This window comes from Fundulus heteroclitus, chromosome 22, assembly GCF_011125445.2.
Source record: "Fundulus heteroclitus isolate FHET01 chromosome 22, MU-UCD_Fhet_4.1, whole genome shotgun sequence".
NCBI lineage: Eukaryota > Metazoa > Chordata > Actinopteri > Cyprinodontiformes > Fundulidae > Fundulus > Fundulus heteroclitus.
In genome coordinates this window covers 16,863,420-16,885,588 of record NC_046382.1, presented here as the reverse complement: position 1 = coordinate 16,885,588, position 22,169 = coordinate 16,863,420, and the positions used below count along the sequence as shown (strand labels likewise).

Sequence of the window (22,169 nt, the reverse complement as noted above, 5' to 3'; positions counted from 1 at the left end):
TCGTATTTCCTGTAGCTGTCAAGGTATTTGTATTTATGTTTGTAATATTTTGTAAATGTATTGGTTATGGTGTTTTAATTACTTAATATTTTAATTTAGAGTGGACAACGAAGAATTAATCTGTTAAAGACCTCCGAAGTGGCAGTAAAGTATGTCAGTCACCTGACTGTCTGTAAATGTATCTATTTCTAAAGCTTGTCTTTATTTCTGTAGTTTTCACGGCGTTTATTAAAGAGCCCGTTTGAAGGAAGCCGTGCCAGTGTTGTCACTTTGGAGCAACACACAGCATCAGAGGTTCAGTCGGTTACCACACGGGTTGGACTGAACGTATCAAAGGAATGATAAAACGGTGGGGGGAAAAAAAGGATTTTAGAGCGAAAATGTTTCACCTATGTCTTGAGTAAAGGCTTTGGGGTTTCCCAGCAAAGCATTGTCATAAACTCCATATTTAACGGTTCAAACTAGTGCTCGTCAGGTCACAGGGTCTCCAGAAATGCTGCGACGCTGCGTCTCCTGATCCAACACAACTGATTTAAATCATTGCGTCTACTTGGGATGCTGTTTAGGCGCGGTTATCAACTCCTTCTTTTAAATCAGACGCGTGGCAGCAGAGGAACGCCTAAAATCCTGCAGCTCAGGGTGTGTTCAGGAACACTGCTCTATATCTACACTGCCTGTCCAAAAAAAAATAAAAAATTAAAAATGTCGCTGCCTGGATTTAACTAAGCAAATAGGCGCGAGGCTCCCGTTGGATAATTACTGCATGTGCGATTATGTTTCGGCTGGCAACCACTTATTTAACCCTAGCTGGTGTAAAGAGTTGCTTGTCATGTGTTAAACGGCCATGTGGAACGACAGATCCCGTGGTCGGGGAAAAGATGGTCAGTCTGTTTCAGGAGGCTCAAATCAAGCAGAGAAAACATCTAAGGAGATTACCGAAACTACCAAAATGGGGGGTAGGAACTGTCCAACGCATTGTTAAAAACTGGAAAGATAGTGAGGACCCATCGTCTTCAAGGAAAAAAAACATCCTAAATGATAGCAACTGCCGATCAGTTAAACTTTCGGTGAAATCAAATCCAAGCAAAACAACAGTAGAACTCTGGGCTACGTTTAATAGTGAAAGCATTTCCACACGCACAATGCGAAGGGAACTCATGGGATTGGGACTGAATAGCTATGCTTTAGGAAAACCACTAATCAGTGAGGCTAACTGGAAAAAAAAAGCTTCAATTTGCTAGGGAGCATAAAGACTGGACTCTGGAGGACTGGAAGAAGGTCATGTGGTCTGACAAGTCCAGATTTACCCTGTTCCAGAGTGATGGGCGCATCAGGGTAAGGTGAAGTGATGCTCCCATCATGCATAGCGCCTGCTGTACAGGCCTGTGGGGGCGGTGCTATGATCTGGGGTTGCTGCAGTTGGTCAGGTCTAGAGTATGAAGTATGAATCTACAGTATGAAGCTCAAAGAATGAGGTCAGCTGACTATCTGAATATAACGAATGACCAGGTTATTCCATAAATGGATTTTTTATACCCTTATGGCACGGACATACTCCAAGGTGACAATGCCAGGATTCATCGGGCTTGAATTGTGACAGAGTGGTTCAGGAAGCATGACACATTTTTACACATTGGCCACCACAGAGGCCAGAACTTAACACCATTGGGGTTCATCTTTGGGATGTGCTGGAGAAAGTGGGCAGACTCTACCATCATCAATACAAGATATAGGAGAAAATTGTATGTAACACTGGGTGGAAATAAATCTTGTGACATTGCAGAAGATTATCGAAACAATGCCAGCGAATGTGTGCCAGCGGTCCAACGAAATATTAGAGTGCGTGACCTTTTTTTTGTAGCCAGACAGTGTATACAAGTTCCTAATTTTTCCAGACTTAATTTATACATTTAGTATCCTAAATATACAGAGGGTCAAAAGTGCCACATTTCAATAAATACAATTATTAACGGATTGATAATATATGTGGCATTAAAAAAACAACAAATGGAAATGAGAACACGATATAAATCAAGAAATCTATTAACATTTTTTAAACATAGTAATTGAATTGCTACATTCATTCATTTGGATTTGTTTTATTTCAAACTGTTTCATCAAATGTTTCATTAGCTAATTTTGTGACGGTTCCTCATCGTCAGACCACCATGAAAACTCTTTAAACAGACTCTCACATTTGACCCTCACCAATCATCCTGACCAACGAGCCCACAGACTTTGATTGTGAGGCTGACAGATAACATTAATTCATGTTTCATTCTGCTGCTATCAGATAATTAAAATGCAGACTAATTAGATAAATAATGAACATTTTATGTATCCATTTCCATTTCTACCTACATACTGACATTTCAGTGATGAATATGGGACCATTATGGGCCCACTATTTTTTTAAATAGTCATTTATAATTTATTAGTAACAAATGGGGAGAGAGACATTATCTTGCACTCTGAAAGTTGTGGGTCTGATTCCGGCTTCCTCCTGCAACATGTTGCTGTATCAATTAGCAAGGCACTTAACCGTAGGTTGCTACCTAGGTCCATAGCTGTGCTTGTGTTTTTTTGATTGTGGCTGTAGTGTAAAGAGCACTGAGTGGTCGGTATGACAGGAAAAGGGCTGTATAAAGTCAGTCCATTTACAACTGTTTATTGAATCGTGGCATTATTGGCCTCCCATATTTACAAATTTCTTCTTTTCCTAAATCTCTGCCATTTTATATAATAACCCAAACAGTTCTTATAATTTGTAGTTTTGCATGAAACTCCGAAGACAGAGAAGTTGTTTGTTTGCTTTAAATAACTGGAAATAAAAGTGTTTTTGATTTCTGGCAGAACCGCAATACCCCAAACAATCCCATTAAGGACTTTCATAAGAAAAATATTACATTACGCAACTGCTCTTTTCAATTTTCTGTACTGGATTAAGGCTTAATCATCACGAGATTAACTCATTACAAAAGAAAAGGAAGAAGGCAACAAACCCAGCTTAACCCGGCTCTGGCATCTCCATAGATTAACTATATGAAACCGGCCTTTCTGTAACTCGCAGCATGTGGGGTCACCAGTAGTGACCGTCAAAAAGCTTTTAATGAACCTTCTCTAGGGGGCGGAGCTGAGAGTTGAGGTCCTCCAGTCGTCCGATCAGCTCCCGCTCTTTGCTGAGCTGGTGCTCCTCGATGCGCAGCGTGGTGTAGAGCTGCTGCACGAGAAATTTGACGTCATTTAGCCTCTCGGCCTCCTCGTGGGGCAGGATCTCTGCTCAGACAAACAAACACGATTTCATGTCATGATCCAGAGGCTCGGCCCGTAAAAGGCTCATCCTTCACTCCGCGGGTACGCACCTCTCCTTGGTGGTCGCACGACATGTGTGGTGTCATTGATGACCAGCTTAAAATCATCCAGCAGCAGGATGTCTATCCCCGTGGAGGAGGCGATCCTCGCTCCATCTGTGTAGAAGAGAAAAAAAAACAAACACACACAAAAGCAGTGAGAGAAACCCAGCTGTGATGGCTCTCCACCGTCTCTGGACAATCATGTCTGCTGGCTGACTGACGAGCGAAGAGATGTATGTTTTTAAAATTGAATATTTCAAGTAATATAATTGTCCCATTGGGGTGTTTTTGAAATGCAGTTTTACCATTCATTGGACTTATAACTTTTATTTGCTCCTCCATTTTCACGACTCCTCTCTGCTACTCCTCACTAGGGCTGAACGATTTTCGAAAATAATCTAATTGCGATTTTTTTTCTTAATATTGCGATTTAATGCGATCCCCCCGTTTAATTTATCATGTGTTTTAAAATATAAACAAACAACAAATCAATTTGTTTCCTGGCCATGTGGATTAGTTGCTAAAAGACCCGCAGCATCTAAACTCAGAGCAGAAATGATAGCGTTCTGCCTACGGTGGAAGAACCACCGTGCTGGTACTATTGGACCTTAGTGCAGCATTTGATACTGTCGATCACTCCATTCTGTTAGAACGCCTGGAGAACTGGGTCGGCCTCTCTGGTACAGCTCTCCACTGGTTTAAATCCTACTTAAAGAACAGGGAATTTTTTGTATCAGTAGGTAACTTTACATCAGAGATGACAAAAATCCCATTTGGGGTTCCCCAAGGGTCCATTCTGGGTCCCCTCCTTTTCAATATCTACATGCTCCCCCTAGCCCAGATAATAAAAAATAACAACATCAGCTACCATAACTATGCAGACGACACACAGCTCTACATCACCATGTCACCAGGTGACTATGAACCAATTCAGGCACTGAGTAAATGCCTAGAAGAAATCAATACGTGGATGTGCCAAAATTTTCTCCAATTGAATAAAAACAAAACTGAAGTAATAATATTTGGACCAATAGAGGAAAGATCAAAAGTTAGCACACAGCTTCAGTCGCTTCAGCTAAAAACCACAAATCAGGCCCGAAACCTGGGTGTAGTGATGGACTCAGACCTGAACCTTCAAAAGCATCTAAAGACAGTTACAAGGTCGGCTTTCTATCACCTGAAGAACATTTCTAGGATTAAAGGACTGATGTCTCAGCAGGATCTAGAAAAACTAATCCATGCGTTTATTTTTAGTCGAATTGATTACTGCAACGGTGTCTTCACAGGTCTGCCTAAAAAGTGGATCAGACAGCTGCAGCTGATCCAGAACGCTGCTGCCCGCGTCCTCACTAAGACTAAGAAAGTAAAACACATCACCCCAGTTCTAAAGTCCTTACACTGGCTCCCTGTATCTCAGAGAATAGACTTTAAAATACTTCTGTTAGTCTATAAATCCTTAAATGGCTTAGCTCCTAAATACATCACAGACTTGTTATCAGCGTATAAACCATCCAGACCACTCAGGTCTTCTGACTCCAGCCTGCTCTGCATACCTAGAACCAGAACCAAACATGGAGAAGCAGCTTTTAGTTCCTATGCTCCAATTATCTGGAACAAACTTCCAGAAAACTGTAAAAGTGCGGAAAGCCTGAGTTCTTTTAAATCAAGATTAAAAACACATTTGTTTAAAATTGCCTTCAACTGTCCTAGTTAACTGAATCACCACTTTTTTGTTCTATTTTCTATCTATATTTTATTCCTACTTGCTCTTATTCTGTTTTATTTTGCTATGTTTTAATCATGTAAAGCACTTTGCATTGTCTTTGTACTGAATTGTGCTATATAAATAAATTTGCCTTGCCTTACAATATATTTCAACCAAAATTGCAATTTTGACTTTTCTCTGCGTTAACCACAAGCAACAAAAATGGCCTCTAAATAAAGATGTTTGTAAACAAGGACTATTCAAAACAAGAACTTTTAATGTTTCTATTAATCAGAATATTATTCAAGAGAACAGCTTTTAATTTAATTGGACATCAATCTTTGTTGAACATAAAGTGCAAAGTCCAACTAAAAACAAGTCTATGTATTAAACTGATTGACCAGAACTTAATGCTTTGTATGATTATACAAACTCTAAAACAAGTAATAAAATTAGATTATCTCACTGCTGCAACTGTCTTCCCTTCCATGTGGAGGCAAACCCACTTTAAACATTTTACTGACACCTAATGGACGTGTCTAATTCCCTAATTGTTACATAGCCAAAAATTGCAGACTCTGCGATTTGGAAATTGTGTTTTTTTAAATCACGATTATATTGAAAATGCGATTAATTGTTCAGCCCTACTCCTCACCTATGACTGGCCCTCCCTGCATTGGGAGCCAATCAAATTATGCTAAGCAAGCCCAAACCCACTGACAGCCAATCAACGTCCACTTCATCACTTATTCCTGATCAAAACGGCTAAAACTGCGCTCAATGAGAACGTTGATACCAAGCATTTTAAATCAGGTCTGCCTTTGGACATTTAGTTTGGTGTGCTCCTGACCGTTGAAGTGAAAGCGAACGCCACGGTGAGATCCAAAAAGCTTTCTCAGGCCTTCAGAAATCAGACTGTTGCCGCCTATGAGTCTTCTAGGGGATTCGAAGCAGTCTCAAAATAATTCATCTGCACAGAAAACAGTCTACAAGTGGAGGAGCTTCAAAAGAGTTGCCAATAAATCCAGGTTTGGCTGTCCGAGCCGACCAGAAAACGCTAAAATTAGTCTCCAGAACCTCTAAAATGTCGTCACAGGGCCTTCAGCAGACTCTGCAATCAGCAAGAGAAAGAGGCTGCACAGGTTTAACCTCGATGGGAGACGTGGAAAGAGGGAAAATGTTCCCTCTGATATAAACAGGAAGGCTGGAATAAAGTTTGTCACCGAGAGACGGAGACCAGGCGCTCTGGTTATTATTTGGACACTAAAACAAAGGACATGTTTGGCATAAACCCAAAACACAGCACTAAGGCAGGAACTTCATACTAAACGTGAAGCATGGAGGTGTCAAAGTTTGAGGATGCTTTGCTGCAGCAGGACCTGCCAAGCTCACAAAACAGGCCAGTAAATCCACCAAGGACCGTCTAAGAAGTAGGGAATGGAGTCCTGGATCAATTCAAAGCCCAGATCTTGATTTTGTTCAGAAACAGGCTGTTTATGAAGGAAACCCCCCCAAACATCTCACAGCTGAAAACGGGGAGTGGATGTTGAGCAAACTTTCCTCAGACCGATGTTGGAGATGATAGACGAAGGCGATAAATGCCTCAATGACGTTGCTACAGCTGAAGTTCTCTCCTCAGACGAACACACATTGTCTTGTGTCTGAGATTTGATTTTTATTAAACAAAACCAGGTACATTTTTAGTGCGTACCTGCACACCCAAAGGTAAATTTAAAAAAAAAAAAGCTCATACACCGATATGTTATGTCTGCTGAGCGTGCTCCACGTGTTCGTGTCCTTACCCATGGAGTAGATGGCTACACGGTCGATGCCTCTGTCCTCCGCCTGGAGCTGCTGGAGGAAAACTCCCACACAGTCGCTGAGAGGCTTGAGGGTGAACTGGCAGCGCTCTCGCCTGGACGGCAAGCTGACCGAGATCACAGGCAGACCGTTCTGATACACCACCGTCACCTCTGTGGGAGGGAAACGAGGAAGGGGGTGAGAGAAAGGCCGCGGATACTCAGAGGGCTGAGCTGAGAGAGTGCTAATGATGCCACATAAAAGATGCATTTGCAATACCATACACTGACTGGACATTTGTGAACCCTGAAGAATCTAGTCCTAAAGGTTGATCAAAATGATAGACCCATAGTAAAAAAAAACATAACTTAGCTGTCGCAAAAAGAGGTTCTTCGTGACTAAAACATTAAAATGAAAACCATAAAAACGGACTCTGGCTCACAGAGATCCACGGAGAATCAAAACCAGTGGGGAATTTGATTAGATCTGGAGAACTTTTCTCACATATTTCCACTTCAAGAAATTCCTGTTGCATTATCGTTTCATCAGGTGTGCACGATCACATGGCTACAACCAGCCAAACGGCATTTGGCACCAATGAGAACAATGTCTTGACTTTCTTAAGCATAAAGACGAAATTGTATCAAGGAACAGCTTAAATAAAAGATCAAACCAGATTTTAAATGCACTGTGTAAAAAAATTAAATAAGTAATTGATGTTAAACATTAAATATGACAAAACATTTCCTGTTTTAATCTGTTAAAATTAGCAAACATTTCTGTTTGCCAAATGCCAAAATTACTGGACATCACTATGTAAAATTGGAAGTTTACATATACTAACTATAATTAGTTTTGCTACGTATGTCTTCAAACAATTTATAAAAGCCCAGATGATGATGGCATGGCTTTGTAAGCTTCTGATTGGTTAATTTCTCCTATCTGACTGACATTCTGGCACATCTGTGGATACATTTTAAGACAACAGCTCAAATGTCTCCCTCTTTCTGTACCATTATGAGAAAATCTAAATAAATCAGGCAAGATACCAGTGTTCTAAAGGTCTGGTTCATCATTGAGTTTCCATGTGCCTGAAGGTGCCTCATCCATCTTTTTAACCCAATCCAACCATAAACACCAAAGAAATGTCCACCCTACATAGCGTTAAGGAAAAACAATCTTATTTACGGTGAAATGAGTCCTGCAGCAACATGAGCTGAAGCCACTCAGTTAGGAAGAATCCATCGCTCCTCAGAGCAACATAAAAAGCCAGATTACAATTTAATATATCATGGGAACAATGAGCAAAATTTCATTATCTTAGATAGAAATAACTTTAAAAAATAGTTTTTGTGTTGCTATGTTGAGTCGATTCTATGTATTGCCAGAATTGTGGCAAAAGGGGTAATTGTTGGAGTTTGAACAGCAATGGGCCAGGCTTTACTTTAAGGAAACAAAAAAATTTGACTTTTAAGGCAGAATTTGTCTTTAATTACTCTGAAATTTAGCAAACAGAAATTATTTTGGTAATCAAAACTAACGGGAACACTTTAACCCGTTTCAAGGTTATGTGCCCTTTAATGCAATAAATATCTGGTTTTAATAGCATTCTGTCATGGGGATAATCTTTTTAATAGGAATTATTAAAGTTAAAGGTTTCTGTACTTGTAAAACAAAAAAAACTGCATTGCAACTCTAAAACTTTACCAAAAAAGTGAATATTTATGCTGAAAACCTTGAAAACACAAAAACTAAACCAAAGCACAACCTTCAAAAAGCCTTCACTATTCCAAACATAAAATTAAATACATAAGCCCCACAGAAATCTTTGCTTAAAGCTAGTGTTTGTGGAGAGAAAAACAAAGAGCAGCATGCATATGTTATTTCTAGAAAAACAGCACTAGTAATCTGTTTTTCACTGGTGTGCTCTAGCAGAACCTGAAAACAACTGACTGGCATAATTGCTATTTGTAAGATCAGTGAGGAGTTGATTTATCTCAATAACCCAATCAAAAAAAAAAAATTAATGCAGAATATGGATTTATTACAGACTGAAACGTGTATTTCAAAACTATTTCCAGTCATTTTGATGACTTTGGTTTACAGTCAATGCAAAAAATAAAATTTGATTACATAAAACCAATTCAAACAATGTTTATTCAGTAAAACTTAATGTTAACAAAAGGAATCATTGTTAAACAAGCTTGCAGTTCACAAAGGGCTGTATCAGAGGATTTTCAATGAAAGTTTAATGGAAGATGGAAAGCCTCAAAAATGTAATTACTGAAAATCAACAAGCGGGATTATTTTTCTCCAATTTTAGCTTCCCTTCATTGGTTTCTTGTTAAATCAAGAATAGAATTTAAAATTCATCTTTTAACGTATAAAGCCCTTAATAATCAAGCTCCATCATATATCAGAGCTCTGATTACCCCGTATGTTCCTAACAGAGCACTTCGCTCTCAGACTGCAGGTCTGCTGGTGGTTCCTAGAGTCTCTAAAAGTAGAATGGGAGGCAGATCCTTTAGCTATCAGGCTCCTCTCCTGTGGAACCAACTCCCAGTTTTGGTCCGTAAGGCAGACACCCCGTCTACTTTTAAGACTAAAACTTTCCTTTTTGACAAAGGTTATAGTTAGAGTGGCTCATGTTACTCTGAGCTACCTCTATAGTTATGCTGCTATAGGCTTAGGCTGCTGGAGGACATCAGGGTCTATTTTTCTTACTCTGCTGAGTTCTCCTACTGTTCTCCAATTTGCATTGCTTGTTGTTGTTTCAACTTTTAATTTTTTTTGTGTCTCTGCTCTGTCTTCTGTAACCCCCAGTCGGTCGAGGCAGATGACCGTTCATACTGAGCCTGGTTCTGGTTCTGCTGGAGGTTTTTCCTTCCCGTTAAAGGGGAGTTTTCCTCTCCACTGTCGCTTCTTGCATGCTCAGTATGAGGGATTGCTGCAAAGCCATGGACAATGCAGACGACTGTCCCCTGTGGCTCTACGCTCTTTCAGGAGGAGTGAATGCTGCTTGTCAAGACTTGATGCAACCTGCTAGGTTTCCTTGGATAGGAAACTGTTTTGACCAGTCTGTAGGATTTGATTAAATTTGACTTTGTAAAGTGCCTTGAGATGACGTGTGTTGTGAACTGGCGCTATATAAATAAAATTAAATTGAAAATTGAATAACAACCTTTTTGATGATATCAGGTTGCAACTAGAGTTGCCTGCAATGCCCACAGGACAAAATTTAACTTCCTGGTCTACTTGTATCTACATGCATGTGTCTTAAATACAAAAATCCACTGCCGTTTTGCAAAACTAAGCCTTCCTTGGTCTTTGACTTTCATAATTAACATAACAGTAACTCTGAAAACCCGCTCTGAGAGATTTGTCGGCTTCCTGATGCCCAACTACACTTAACTTGTATCCCACACAGACAGGTTTATGTCTCTCTAGATCAGGGGACACCATCCTATTCGAAGTCGAGAGCTACTTCATCGGTACTGTGTCATACGAAGGGCTACCTGTACTGGCCTTTGAACTAGAAGAGTCACCTTAACTTTATGCAATATAAACCTGTTTTTAATGCATTTATCATTTAAAATCTATGTAAATACAAACATGATTTAAAAGCAAGAGCAACTAAATAAAATACAATATTAGATGCAGCTCACCGGAGGGCTGTGATATTTTTTTCAACAGGCTTCAGGGCCCCACATATGATTCTTGGGGGCTTCCTGGTGCCCGCGGGCCCCACGTTGGCGAGCCCTGCTCTAGATGATGCTTGCGTGGGGAGACGGATGATCAAAATGCCATCCGGGTACGCATCACAATTCATTCCCACACAGATTCTCACAGCAGCGATAAGACAAAAGAGACTCAACACAACGGTCCCAAAACACTATTTCTGAGTTCAATTATTTAAATTTTGCGTGCTGTTGGTTTAATCTCCACATGCTGCTTTTAAATACTGCTGTAAGAAGGGTTAATTTAGTGCGAAGGGCTCCCAAGAAGCTCCTTCTCGCATTGGTAATCATTTTTAAAATACAGCTGTGGTTAGAAAGAGCCTGTGCAACTTGTACCATTATCATGGCGAACGGTCTCTAATGACAGGCCCATGAATCAGCAGAGGGCTGCGAGCCCAGCGGGGAGACGGTCCTGGCTGCTGCTGCTGCTGCTGCTGCTGCTGCTGCTGCTGCAGTGAATCAGCACATCTCTGCTGAAGCTCGGACTGAGGTGAAGGATCATCAGCTGCTGGCTGCTTTTCAGTAGCTTCTCTCCTTTGAACGTGTGCTCAGAGGCTCAGACGCGCGGACATCTCATTTCACTTTATTGCAGTGGAACTTTGAAACCCTAGCCAGAGTAGCTCCTCTTCTTGCACCGATTCCCCCCTTTGTCCTCCTTTATCCTGCCATCACAGACCCACTGTTTGAACTGCGGGGGGGGGGGGGGGGGGGGATCTGGTGCTCGTCTATGTTACAATCCGACAGCTTTTTAAGCGCTATTCAAGATCAAATCCTCCTGTTCTGCAGTGCTGCCGCCTCATTCTTCCTCCCCGTCCACCAAAAAGGTGCTCCCTGAGAGAAAAAATCCACACTAATAACCCACTGGCTGCTAACTGGCTGCTAACTCCAAACGAGCCTCTGCAGTGTGATTAATGCACAACTTATCTCCGGCCCACTTCTCGTTTGTCTCGGGCGGGAAGCGGAGGCAATTAGTGTTGGTTTTTGTTTAAAGGGGGATCCCATGATGTGGCTCACGTGGTTAAAGGCAAACGGCACATCATGCCGGGCTCTATTTACGGGGGACGACTCACCTTCCGGAGCAGCGGAGGAACACAACAGTCTGTGGCCTTGCCATGAGGGGGCGCCCTTCCAAACCTGCAGACAAGACAGACGAGACAGAAGAACAAAAAACTGCTTATTCTGCGTTTTTCATCTGACATGCTGATGCTCAAAGTAACCAGGGGAGCTGCAGGACAGAGTCCAAGCACGTAACGCAAACACACCAAATATATATTTTCTCACTTTTTATGACAGCTTCTCAGGCTCAAAGGGGCCCGGTGCGGTTTTAGGCCATTTTATGTTTATTATGTATCTATAGCTATCTCCTCTACACTGCTCAGGCTTTAAAAACAGAAGCGGAGAAAAAATGTAGAGACTCTAAGGATAGAACAGCAGATGGAAGGATGGACCTGTGGAGTTACAGATGGTTGGAGTAATGGACAAATAGACAGAGAGATAAACGGATGGAAGGACAGAGGGGTAGAGAGACCGACAGACTGGATGAATAAACAAATGGAAGGATGAAAGGCTGGACAAAGGGAAGGAGGGATAAAAGGATGGATGGATGGGCAAAAGAAACGGACGGACGAACAAACAGAGGATGATAGGACGCAGCTTTCAGAAAATGGGCCAAATGGGAACACAGCCTGGAAATAAAACTATTTCTCTTACGCAGTTATTATTATAAGAATACTTGAATCAAGATTCTGGACAGCATAAAGCCTTAACCCGTTTTTTTCCTTCAACAACCCGCCTCTCTGGTTTTTATCAAACATAAACAGCCAGTTTGTGCAGAGCAGAGCCCCGCCCAAGGGCGGGAGATTGATGGATCCAACAAATACTGTACAGCGTCACACATAATGAAAGAATATATACAACCAAGCTCCTGGCATCTCACATAATTACTCCAGCAGAAATCACCCCTTGCAGGGAAGATCACAACGCAGCGCCGCTGAAAATGCAGCCTGCATAACGAGTTGAGCCTGAATCCTGGGCTTTTGTTGCAGACTGGAGACGGAGACGAACACACGAGGAGATCCCTGTTGTGTTTCGCGCACCGCCTGCTCCGAGCTCCCTTACAAAACGGTGCTGCAGGTGTTTCAAATTAAAAAACGCAGCTCCTCACGGGCTCGGGGGGGAAGCCCCGGGCGAGTCGTGACTGTCAGGAATCCTTATTTCTGAAAATTAAGGGATAAGAATGAAAGAAGCGAAAGGAGCTCTGGGGGAAGCTTAACGTTCCTGATCAAAGTCCTGCACACATGAGCTTCCCTGTCAAACTGCTCCTTGTGATTAGCGCCACTCATCCATCCATCATTTCAGCAAGGCCTGGCCTCCATGTCTCCTCCTCATTCACCGTGTGCACAGTAACCTGCAGCAGCAGAGTAGCCGTGTCGTTGTAGTAGATTTACAACATGCATGCAGTCCCTCACCGAGGTGACCCACAGCAGCAGACGTTTAGGGCTCTCAGGGCTTCGCCTTTTACGGCCACAAAGGGTAAAAAAAAAAAAAAAGAAAAAAAAGCTGGCAGCAGAGCGGCGGATCTGTGTGCGAAATGTTACAGCAAACAGCATTTATGGAGAGACCCTGCAGAGGGACAACCGGTACGCCCAGCAGCCAGGCCAGACAAACTGGTCACCCTTCCAGGCATATTTGCCGTTTCGCTGCACGGCTGCAATCAGAGAGCCGTGCTATATTTCATCCACACACCGGGCCTAAAACTGCTAAATGATTGTATTGCTTAAAAAAAAAAATTCTTGTAAATGACTTTCTGCAGAGCAAAACCTCTACCTATTGTTATTTTTGAATCATTTGAGTTTAAGTGTTTACTTTTAAATAACCCCACTTTAACCCAACTTCTGGGGTCAATTCAAGTCAATTTTATTTATGTAGCGCCAATTCATGAAGCATGTCATCTCGAGGCACTTTACAAAGTCAAATTCAATCAGATTATACAGATTGGTCAAAAAAAATTTCCTATATAAGGAAACCAGTTGATTGCTTCAAAGTCCCGACAAGCAGCATTCACTCCTGGGGAAGCGTAGAGCCACAGGAAGAGTCATCTGCATTGTCCATGGCTTTGCAGCAATCCCTCATACTGAGCAAGCATGAAGCGACAGTGGAAAGAAAAACTCTCCATTAACGGGAAGGAAAACCTCCAGCAGAACCAGGCTCAGTATGAACGGTCATCTGCCTCGACCGACTGAGGGTTACAGAAGACAGAGCAGAGACACAACTGGGTCCTGCTGAACATGCGTTTAATCGTGATTTTAATCATCATTTGAGGGTTCCTGCTCATTTGTAAAATGTCATACGTTTATGAAAATAAATCTACCATACACGTCATGGGGGGGGGGGGGGCAATTTTAATAAAAAGCAGTATTTACAAATGTTTACTATGAATTTATGGCTGGAAATTGTGCAGTGGTCAAGAGTTTAAATATGTCACCTGAAGAAAAAAAATTGACAGACAGACAAATGGATAAAAAACTGAACGATGGACAAATGTGAGAAATCAATGGATGGATGGAAAATGATTCATATTAACTAATGGAGGACTGGACAGATGGACATTTTGAGACAGATTTACTTGTAAGAAACCCCTTAAACATTTCAATCAGCTATTAAAAGCTGGACTGTCCTAACGTCAGCTAGAAAAAAAATTCTATTGAAAAAAAATAAATAAAACAAAGTACATTTTTGTCAGTATTCAGAAGATAATAAATGAGATTTGACGATGAACATCCAATGGGGCGTCTTGATTTCATCAAGACTGAATGCAGTGGACTAAGCGGTTTAATCTGCTGCTGACTGACTGTATAGCCTGATCTTAATCAGGTAACATGACTGCTAACCAGTCCGCAGCTCACTGACCTAAATGGACAAAGGCAGCGGGGACAAGCCGGTGAACTGCGGGGAAGTCTTGCATCACGGCTGATTTAACTGCTGCCAAAACATCAGCTTGCGGGGATGTGTTTAGTTTTTACTCTTTCATTTTGCAAGAAAAAGATTTTAAAAAAAGAAACTCAACTCATGTAAAATCTAATCCCACCACGCCAGGGGCCGCGCTCTCTAATGAGTGTGTTAGTTTTTGTAAACGAGAATACCCGTCGCCATCCAGCGTCACCGAATGCAGCCCAAAACAGTGATTAGGCTGCTGATCAAATGACACGGAGGGAAATTGCTTTTGGCCGGTCTGGAATCAACGCACTGTCTGCATGGAGCATCCCAGCTCGTTCCTTTACTTCTCCTTTTAGAAGATTTTACCGTTAACACTTACAAGCTCCCCATCAAACCTCCCACGCTAAAAAAAAAACCCTCTGGGCACGCAAACATCAAAAGCATACGCAAAGACGGCACAGGCGTGTCCGTGCGTCTGTGGAGCCGCGCGTCTGCCGTCCCGTCTGTTCGCCCGGGCTGCTTGTCAGCGGCTGAGCAGGACCTCCACCGCGCAGCCCCTGAAGCGCCGGCTGAAATATTTAACAGCGAGGCAGCAGTCGATAGCGCAGCAACCTCGGGAATCAATGTCACGCCGCCGAGCGATTGACGGCGAAACAAAGAAGCAGCCTTCAGTGGAGGTGATGGACAGATGAGCTGGAGGAAAGGAAGAGGAGGAGGAGGAGGAGGAGGAGGAGAGGGTGTGAGGATAAATGGAGCAGCAGGAGGATAGGTGGAGGCTGGAGTAGAGAGGTGTGAGTCAGGAAGGGTGCTTACGTTTCTAACCATGTGCTGCTCATACTGTACCCCGCAGCACACTCCTCCTCCCTGAAACGTGACTCCGGTTTGTGAAATAAGGAGAGAGTGAGAGAGAAAGAGTGAGGGGAAAGGAGATGCAGGGAGGAGAAGGAGAGGCTGCTGATCACTGCAGTAAAGGAATCCCTCGCCTTTCAAAGGGGGGGTTGCCCCTCGTCTTCAACCCTTCCTTCCTCCCTCCCCGCATCCCCGACTAACTTGAACTGAATCATGAATGATGTTCCCTTTACTGCGCCTCCATCAGATCTCATCTGCATTGCGCTGTAACCTGGATAATGTTGGGGCTCTTTCCCCATTTGATGACAAAAAAAACCCAAAAAGCAACACTCCTGGATTTAAAAATTGTCCTTTCACCGTATGAAGCGCGCCGGGTCCAGCACATTATAGCCCAGAAACAGGAGGATGCCCTGAGAAGAGGCTCCTGTGCAGCAGAGAATAACTAGAGACTAAGTGGAGACGTGACAGTGATCTGCAAGCGATCTTCTTCATACAGTACGGCGTGCCATTATGCTGCAGACAGGCTGAGGAACGCTGCTGACACGCAACCTTACAGAGACGAAGAGCTGCAGCTCAGCCTGTTTACAACACCCCCCCCCCCCCCCACCACCACCACCACCCTACTGTATGTGCAACTGTTTCCATTTGTCGTGTGAACTCGCAGCGACATAATCACATTCTTGTTCTCATTTCAGCTGTTATTATGCATGTGGGGATATTTGCAAGATTTATTAGTTTCCTCCTCCTCCAGCACGGTCGTGCTTAGGAGACGAAAAAAAAAACTGTTAACAGAGCAGAATTGTAGAAAAATCTCTTTATGATGCTTTCTTATGCTATAGATACTCACTGGAAAGGTTTGGGATAACAAGGATTGTGAAAGGGTGCAAAGTGCCGCCTTGTACTCACGTCTGGACTTGGATTGGATAATTATAACACAATATACTTTGATCTAAACCATTGCTCTTCAGCTCTTACTGTAGGTTTTTGTTTGTAAGGGAAACTCAGTCAGTCTCAAGCCTTTAGCAGCGCCTAACATGCGGGTTTCTTCCACAAGTTCCCTGTATTTAGTTCTAGATTTAGTTCTAGATTTAGTTCTAGATTTAGTTCTAGATTTAGTTCTAGATTTAGTTCTAGATAGATAGATAGATAGATAGATAGATAGATAGATAGATAGATAGATAGATAGATAGATAGATAGATAGATAGATAGATAGATAGATAGATAGATAGATAGATAGATAGATAGATAGATAGATAGATATTTCTGTACCCTTTCTACACCATGAATAAATGACCACACCGCTGACATCGATTCTCTGCTTCAGTGAAACGCCTCCCAATCCTGTAGTGCATCACAAGTTGGAGTCAAGCTTTGGTTATTAATATCAGCCCAGCTTTACTTTAACACCAATATGTTCACAATCGACTGATATCGGCCGATACCAATGTTAATGCCGTTATATATTATATCCCTAATTTGTGGAGTGCACAACAGTTCACCATCGCTGTCATGTGAACAAATGCTCCCAACTGAGCAGCAGATCTCTGCAGCTTCTCCAGAGTTACTACTGGACTCCTGAGCTGCTTTCTCTGACTAATGCTCTTGTTGCCGGACATCCATGTCCTGGTAGGTTTGATAAGTCTTACTAGATCTAATACTGCTTCAAGCGTTTAAGCAGCGCCCTAAGATGACGGCACTAAACTGATGGGGGACGTTGGGATTCTGTAAATCTAGCTGCAACATCGTATTGTTTGACAACGTAGTGATGTTTAAGTGCTATTAGGGGTAAGACTTAGATCTCCATGACTGGTAACCATCTCCCACACTGATACCAACCTCAAAGTTATAATTTTACCTTTGGTGCAGTTTTCCATGGCTGGATTTGCTGGTGTAGATGCTAAGTCCTGCAGGCCAAGGTTAGCTAAAGAAGTTCAACACCCATCTGGACTGAAGGAGTGTTTGTTTTTAATCAAAAGTAAAGTTTTTTCAATATACAGCAGAGTGTAGCTGCTTTTTCTTAGAGTTGCAGTTAGTTACTTTCTACTTTCCATATTTTCAGCTGCTTTTTAGGATATTCGATTTTTTAAAACAGGTTGATGTTGAAGCTTTACCTTGTGCCGTCACTCAAGGTAAGGCGAGCTTTCAGGCAGACTTTTCAACGTACTTTGAAATTATAGCTGAAAGAAGAGTATTAAGATTAGTAAAAAAAAAAAAGCTTTAAATAAATGATTCTGTTTTGCTGAACTACCATAGTCTTATACCGACCTTTAATTTAAGTACATTTATTCAGCCAGCTAATACTTATGAAATCCTGTGTATCACATGTGTGATGGTTGCTGCAGTCCTCTACCATTAAGGTCTGTGTGGTAAAGGAGATAAATTTGGGTCTTCATGCTGCATGTTTACCCCATTTCCAGTTGTTTTAAACTTTTAAATTATAGGTCTGAGCATAGATATGTGTGAGTTTAGGCCAGTAACTATTTTCTTGAAGCCATCTCCTAATTTATTAAGATTAGCCAGCATCTACCTTATCTTTCCCATTTGGAATAGTGGCTATGAGAAAATTGGCTCTCCGGTAAAGCCTTATTGATGCTTTGGAGAAACAGGAAGCCATGCAATGCTAAACAAAAGTCTCTAGGCACTCTTATGTTACAAGGTGCAGGGAAAAAAATGCTTCAGCTGCATTCATTGTAGAAGAATTGTTAGGGGTGCCGATTTAATTTGAGTCATTAACAGTTTCTACGTCTCATTGCAATGATTCACAGAGGGTTGCGTGATAAAAAGACAACAATTTCAATCCTAATTGACTATACTAACTTGGTTTCAATGCAACAGTCTCAGCATAATCACCCATTCTTATTCAACTCAACAAATGGTGATTTTAGCTGGACTGATAAGAGCTGATGTTTTATGTTAAACCTGCAGCTAAGCTAATGAATCAAGACAGCGCTGACCTTTCCCTGTTCCAGCTTCGTTTCTGTGGCAGGATCTCAACACATAATGACACAGCAGTTTAAAAGCCTCCTCTTTCCCCACACCTCATCCTTTTAACTCCAACTAAATAATAGCTGCCAAGCAGAGCTCGTACGCTGCATCTGTGTAAGTGCTGAACAGACACCAATGCCGAGAAATAACATCGCCGACATAACTCCCACTTCATGCCGCCCTTGAGGTTGAGTGGCAGAAACCTCTGTCTCTAAACTACACTTTCGTCTCTGTGGGAATACGCTGCCCTGTTGCTGTCGCTAGGAAACAACTGTATAAAAAAGGATGTGGAGCATAAAATGAAATGCTTCTCAAAACTAACATTTCTCTTTGAAAAGAAGGAACATATTAATCGAAAGAGTGGAACCCAAAGCCACTCCATGCCGCAGCAGGAAGAACAAACAGACCAATAAGGGAAGTGCAAGATGTCGCAATACCAAAATACTATGATATTTCTCAAAAAGGTCAAGTTACTCTATCAGTTTAAGCTTTCGCCCTGGATACTGCAGTGTTTTCAGCTTGATTGCGTGTTTTGAAGTGACAAACAAGACGCCAATATTTGTAAGCAGAAATAATACAATACAACTGGATTACCGTTATTCACAAATGCTAACATCTGCTTCATGGCTTACTGCTGCCACTAAACTAAATGGCTAATACACTGAGTTCATTTCCATGGGAGGTAATCTCTGGAGGTGCACCAATCCAGATTTTTCCGGTCCAGTCCGATACCAATACCTGGGCTGAGCATATCGGCCAATACCCGATAGCGATACTACTGTTCAATGAATGAACTGTATACTTTCCACATGCATAAAGGTATCAGGCTTGACATAAGCACTGTTTAAAAAAAACGGCCAGCGTGTTCTTTAGCATGGTGCTTTTGGAGGCACTTATTTAAGTTTTTAGTGTTGAATTTACTAACTTTATCACCACTCCTCGCATTTCTTTTGCGTTACTGATATTGCATGTTTCAGTCGGCCTTGTTGGTGTATGAAGTTTGAAACGTTTCCAAGTGGCAGACTAGATTTGGTCCTTGCTCCATGTTGCTCTGTGTGTGCTCATCACTGGCTGCTGTGCGTGATGACGTAACCGACGTTGCAAACATAGAATTGAAGTGACTAGATTGCTGTAATTCTATTGCTATCTATGATATTAATTAAAAAAAAAACAATGACTGGATCCGAATGCTGGATCGGCGTCATGCATCTGATATCCGATCCAGCTAATTAGTCAACATCGGAGCCGATATCCCATCCGGGTATCGGATTGGTGCATATCTGGTAATCTGGACTGCACTCAATATCAGTAGTTAAAAAAATTAAATATGTAGACTGGTCAGACTGGAGCTGGATAATTTTAAACAAGGCATTAGCTGGTATGAAATTTTTAGGGTGTGAAAAAACACTAGAGCTTAGTAGTGTATAATTTACAATAAAAAACATGTAAAAGCGGTTTGTGGATTCTATAAATATATCATTTAAAACTTCCAGACAAAATGTCCTGATTTTTCTGTCTATCCATTAGCATAGTTCAGTTTGCTGTAATTTTCAGCAAATCACGAAACAACCTGATCCGAAACTTGGCATCCGACTCGACACTGTAGTAAAGGACTATTTGTATTTTGACAAACATAGATTACAAACGTTTCCAGATCAATAATACTACGTCTGTCCACTGTGGCTCTACGCTCTTTCAGGAGGAGTGAATGTTGCTCATCAAGACTTGATGCAATCTGCTGGGTTTGCATAGATAGAAAACCTTTTGACCAATCAGTCTGGAGGATTTGATTGAATTGACTTTTAAAACTGCCTTAAGATGACATGTGCTGTGAATTGGTGCTATGGGAATAAAATTTTATTGAATGATAACTTTGTACTGGAACATCCTGCATTAAATACAGATGTTTTTAGAGCACAGTGTGTGATTTCTGATTTCTGTCTCTAAATATTAGTGGCAATGCTTCACTAGCCATCTAAATTACCACAGATCAGGTTAGAAATCTTGATGAAACCTAAAATGACCAGATAAAAAATTATATTTTGTTGTGTCAAATTAGATTTTAATCATATTGTCTTAATATAAATCTAAGCGAATAGACCTTCACTTTTCTGAAAATTCAAGATTTTACCTTTTCCATACTTGGAAATTAAAGAAATCATACTTTTCCAGTGCATATTAACCTTGATGGTTAAAATAGAACATCTTAGTTTACACAGAAACTAATGAAATATAAAAGTTAAAGCAGGGACATAAATAGATTCTGACTAGTTAAAGCTCTAAAGTTGACCATAACCCATAGCAGTACCAGTAATGGCTTCAACAGTCACCGGAGGCTAACCTGGCTTAAACAGCTACGGTTGAACAACTTGCATCTCAAAGTTTACTCAAACGCTTCAGAATCTTTATTAAAATACAACACTGGTGAAAATAATTGCTGATGCCAGATAATCATCTTGATCCTTGTGCCTCTCGTGATGTTTATTAACACACATACGCCCAAAGCTGTTTTTTCTTCTTCTGTACCCTGTAGTAAAAAATAACTTTCCAGTATTTCCTTTACTTTTGACACAACAATTTCAAAGCTTGCAACTGAATACATTCTAAAATGAATTCATGAAGGCGGATTCCTCTTTTCTTCTTCCGAACACGTGCCTTCTCTCTACAGCTCAATAGCACACCTGTGTCCACTCCAGATAACTCACAGTTATCTGCCCACTGCACCCACACACATTCTCTGTGTCCTCGTAAAGACAGAGAAATGAGCGCGCACACACACACACACACACACACACACACACACACACACACACACACTGAAACAAGGTAGCCTCTCAGGCTTGCTTAGAGAGAAAAGTGTAACGCACACGGCGCCGTTTCCACCGCCCCAGTGGTGATGAGCTTATGTAACAAGAGCAATCGCTGCCTTTTCTCCCCAGATTGTGTTGCTCGCCTTGTAAAAAGCCATTACCAGATTTAAAATGTGCACTGTCATTCTTTGAAAGCCACGCCGCTAAGTAATCTGCACTCACGCGCGGTGTGAGGGAAACCGTGACGGAGCACGCCGTGCCCTGTGAAAGCACCCACTAATCCGTCCGCTCCACTGCAATGCAGACTTGGAAACAACCCCCCACCCAATGAAGCCATCAAAAACCCGAACGCAGTCACAGTAATATAAATTATTCCTGCCTAATCTTTTACAGCGTTTCAATAAATTGCCTTCCAGGCCCGGGAACGTGCTTTGATGAATTAATTCCGGCTCATGGACCCGTCTGATCCACGGCATAAGATCTCAACTGTGGACGAATCTGCTCCTCGACATATGGGCCAGTTATAGCGCCATACCCATCCCCTCAACACACATACACACACACACACACACTCACTCCTCATCGGGACCAACAACACTGGAGCATGATGCATTATTAATAAGCAGTGCAGGTTTTAACGCCCGTGATTAGAAGACAGGCAGCCGCGTGCCACGGTGCTCTGCAGAGCTGCACCTCCGAGGACTGAATCCAGCCGGGAAGCAGCGTCTGCACACCCTGGATCGCTTCTCAAATAGGAGCAGTTTAAATATTGAAAATGGTGTTTGCATAAATAATGTGCACATCATTTCACACAATGCATTTATTAGGTGTGTGTGTGTGAGAGACCCTGTTTGAAGGCTCATACACCAGATGGCACTAGCTGCTTGTTTCAGTGTTAATTTCAGTAACATAATGTTCAGCCAAGTCGCAGACCAGCTTACTCTCTTGGCATTTCTCTTTTCTTCCGTTTTTTTTTTTCCTCTTCCAGAGGGA

General features: G+C 41.8%; 1 protein-coding gene across 1 annotated transcript in view; it reads right to left on the bottom strand.

The window, feature by feature from the left end:
• Positions 1-22,169, bottom strand: part of mcu (mitochondrial calcium uniporter) — a 77,089-nt gene that overhangs the window by 3,192 nt on the left and 51,728 nt on the right. Inside the window, exons 3-6 of the mRNA XM_036126165.1 lie at positions 11,666-11,729; positions 6,861-7,031; positions 3,363-3,467; positions 3,116-3,276 (exon numbers count right to left, since the gene is read on the bottom strand). Coding sequence (XP_035982058.1) covers positions 3,116-3,276; positions 3,363-3,467; positions 6,861-7,031; positions 11,666-11,729 — 501 coding nt within the window. The remainder of the gene's footprint in view (positions 1-3,115; positions 3,277-3,362; positions 3,468-6,860; positions 7,032-11,665; positions 11,730-22,169) is intronic.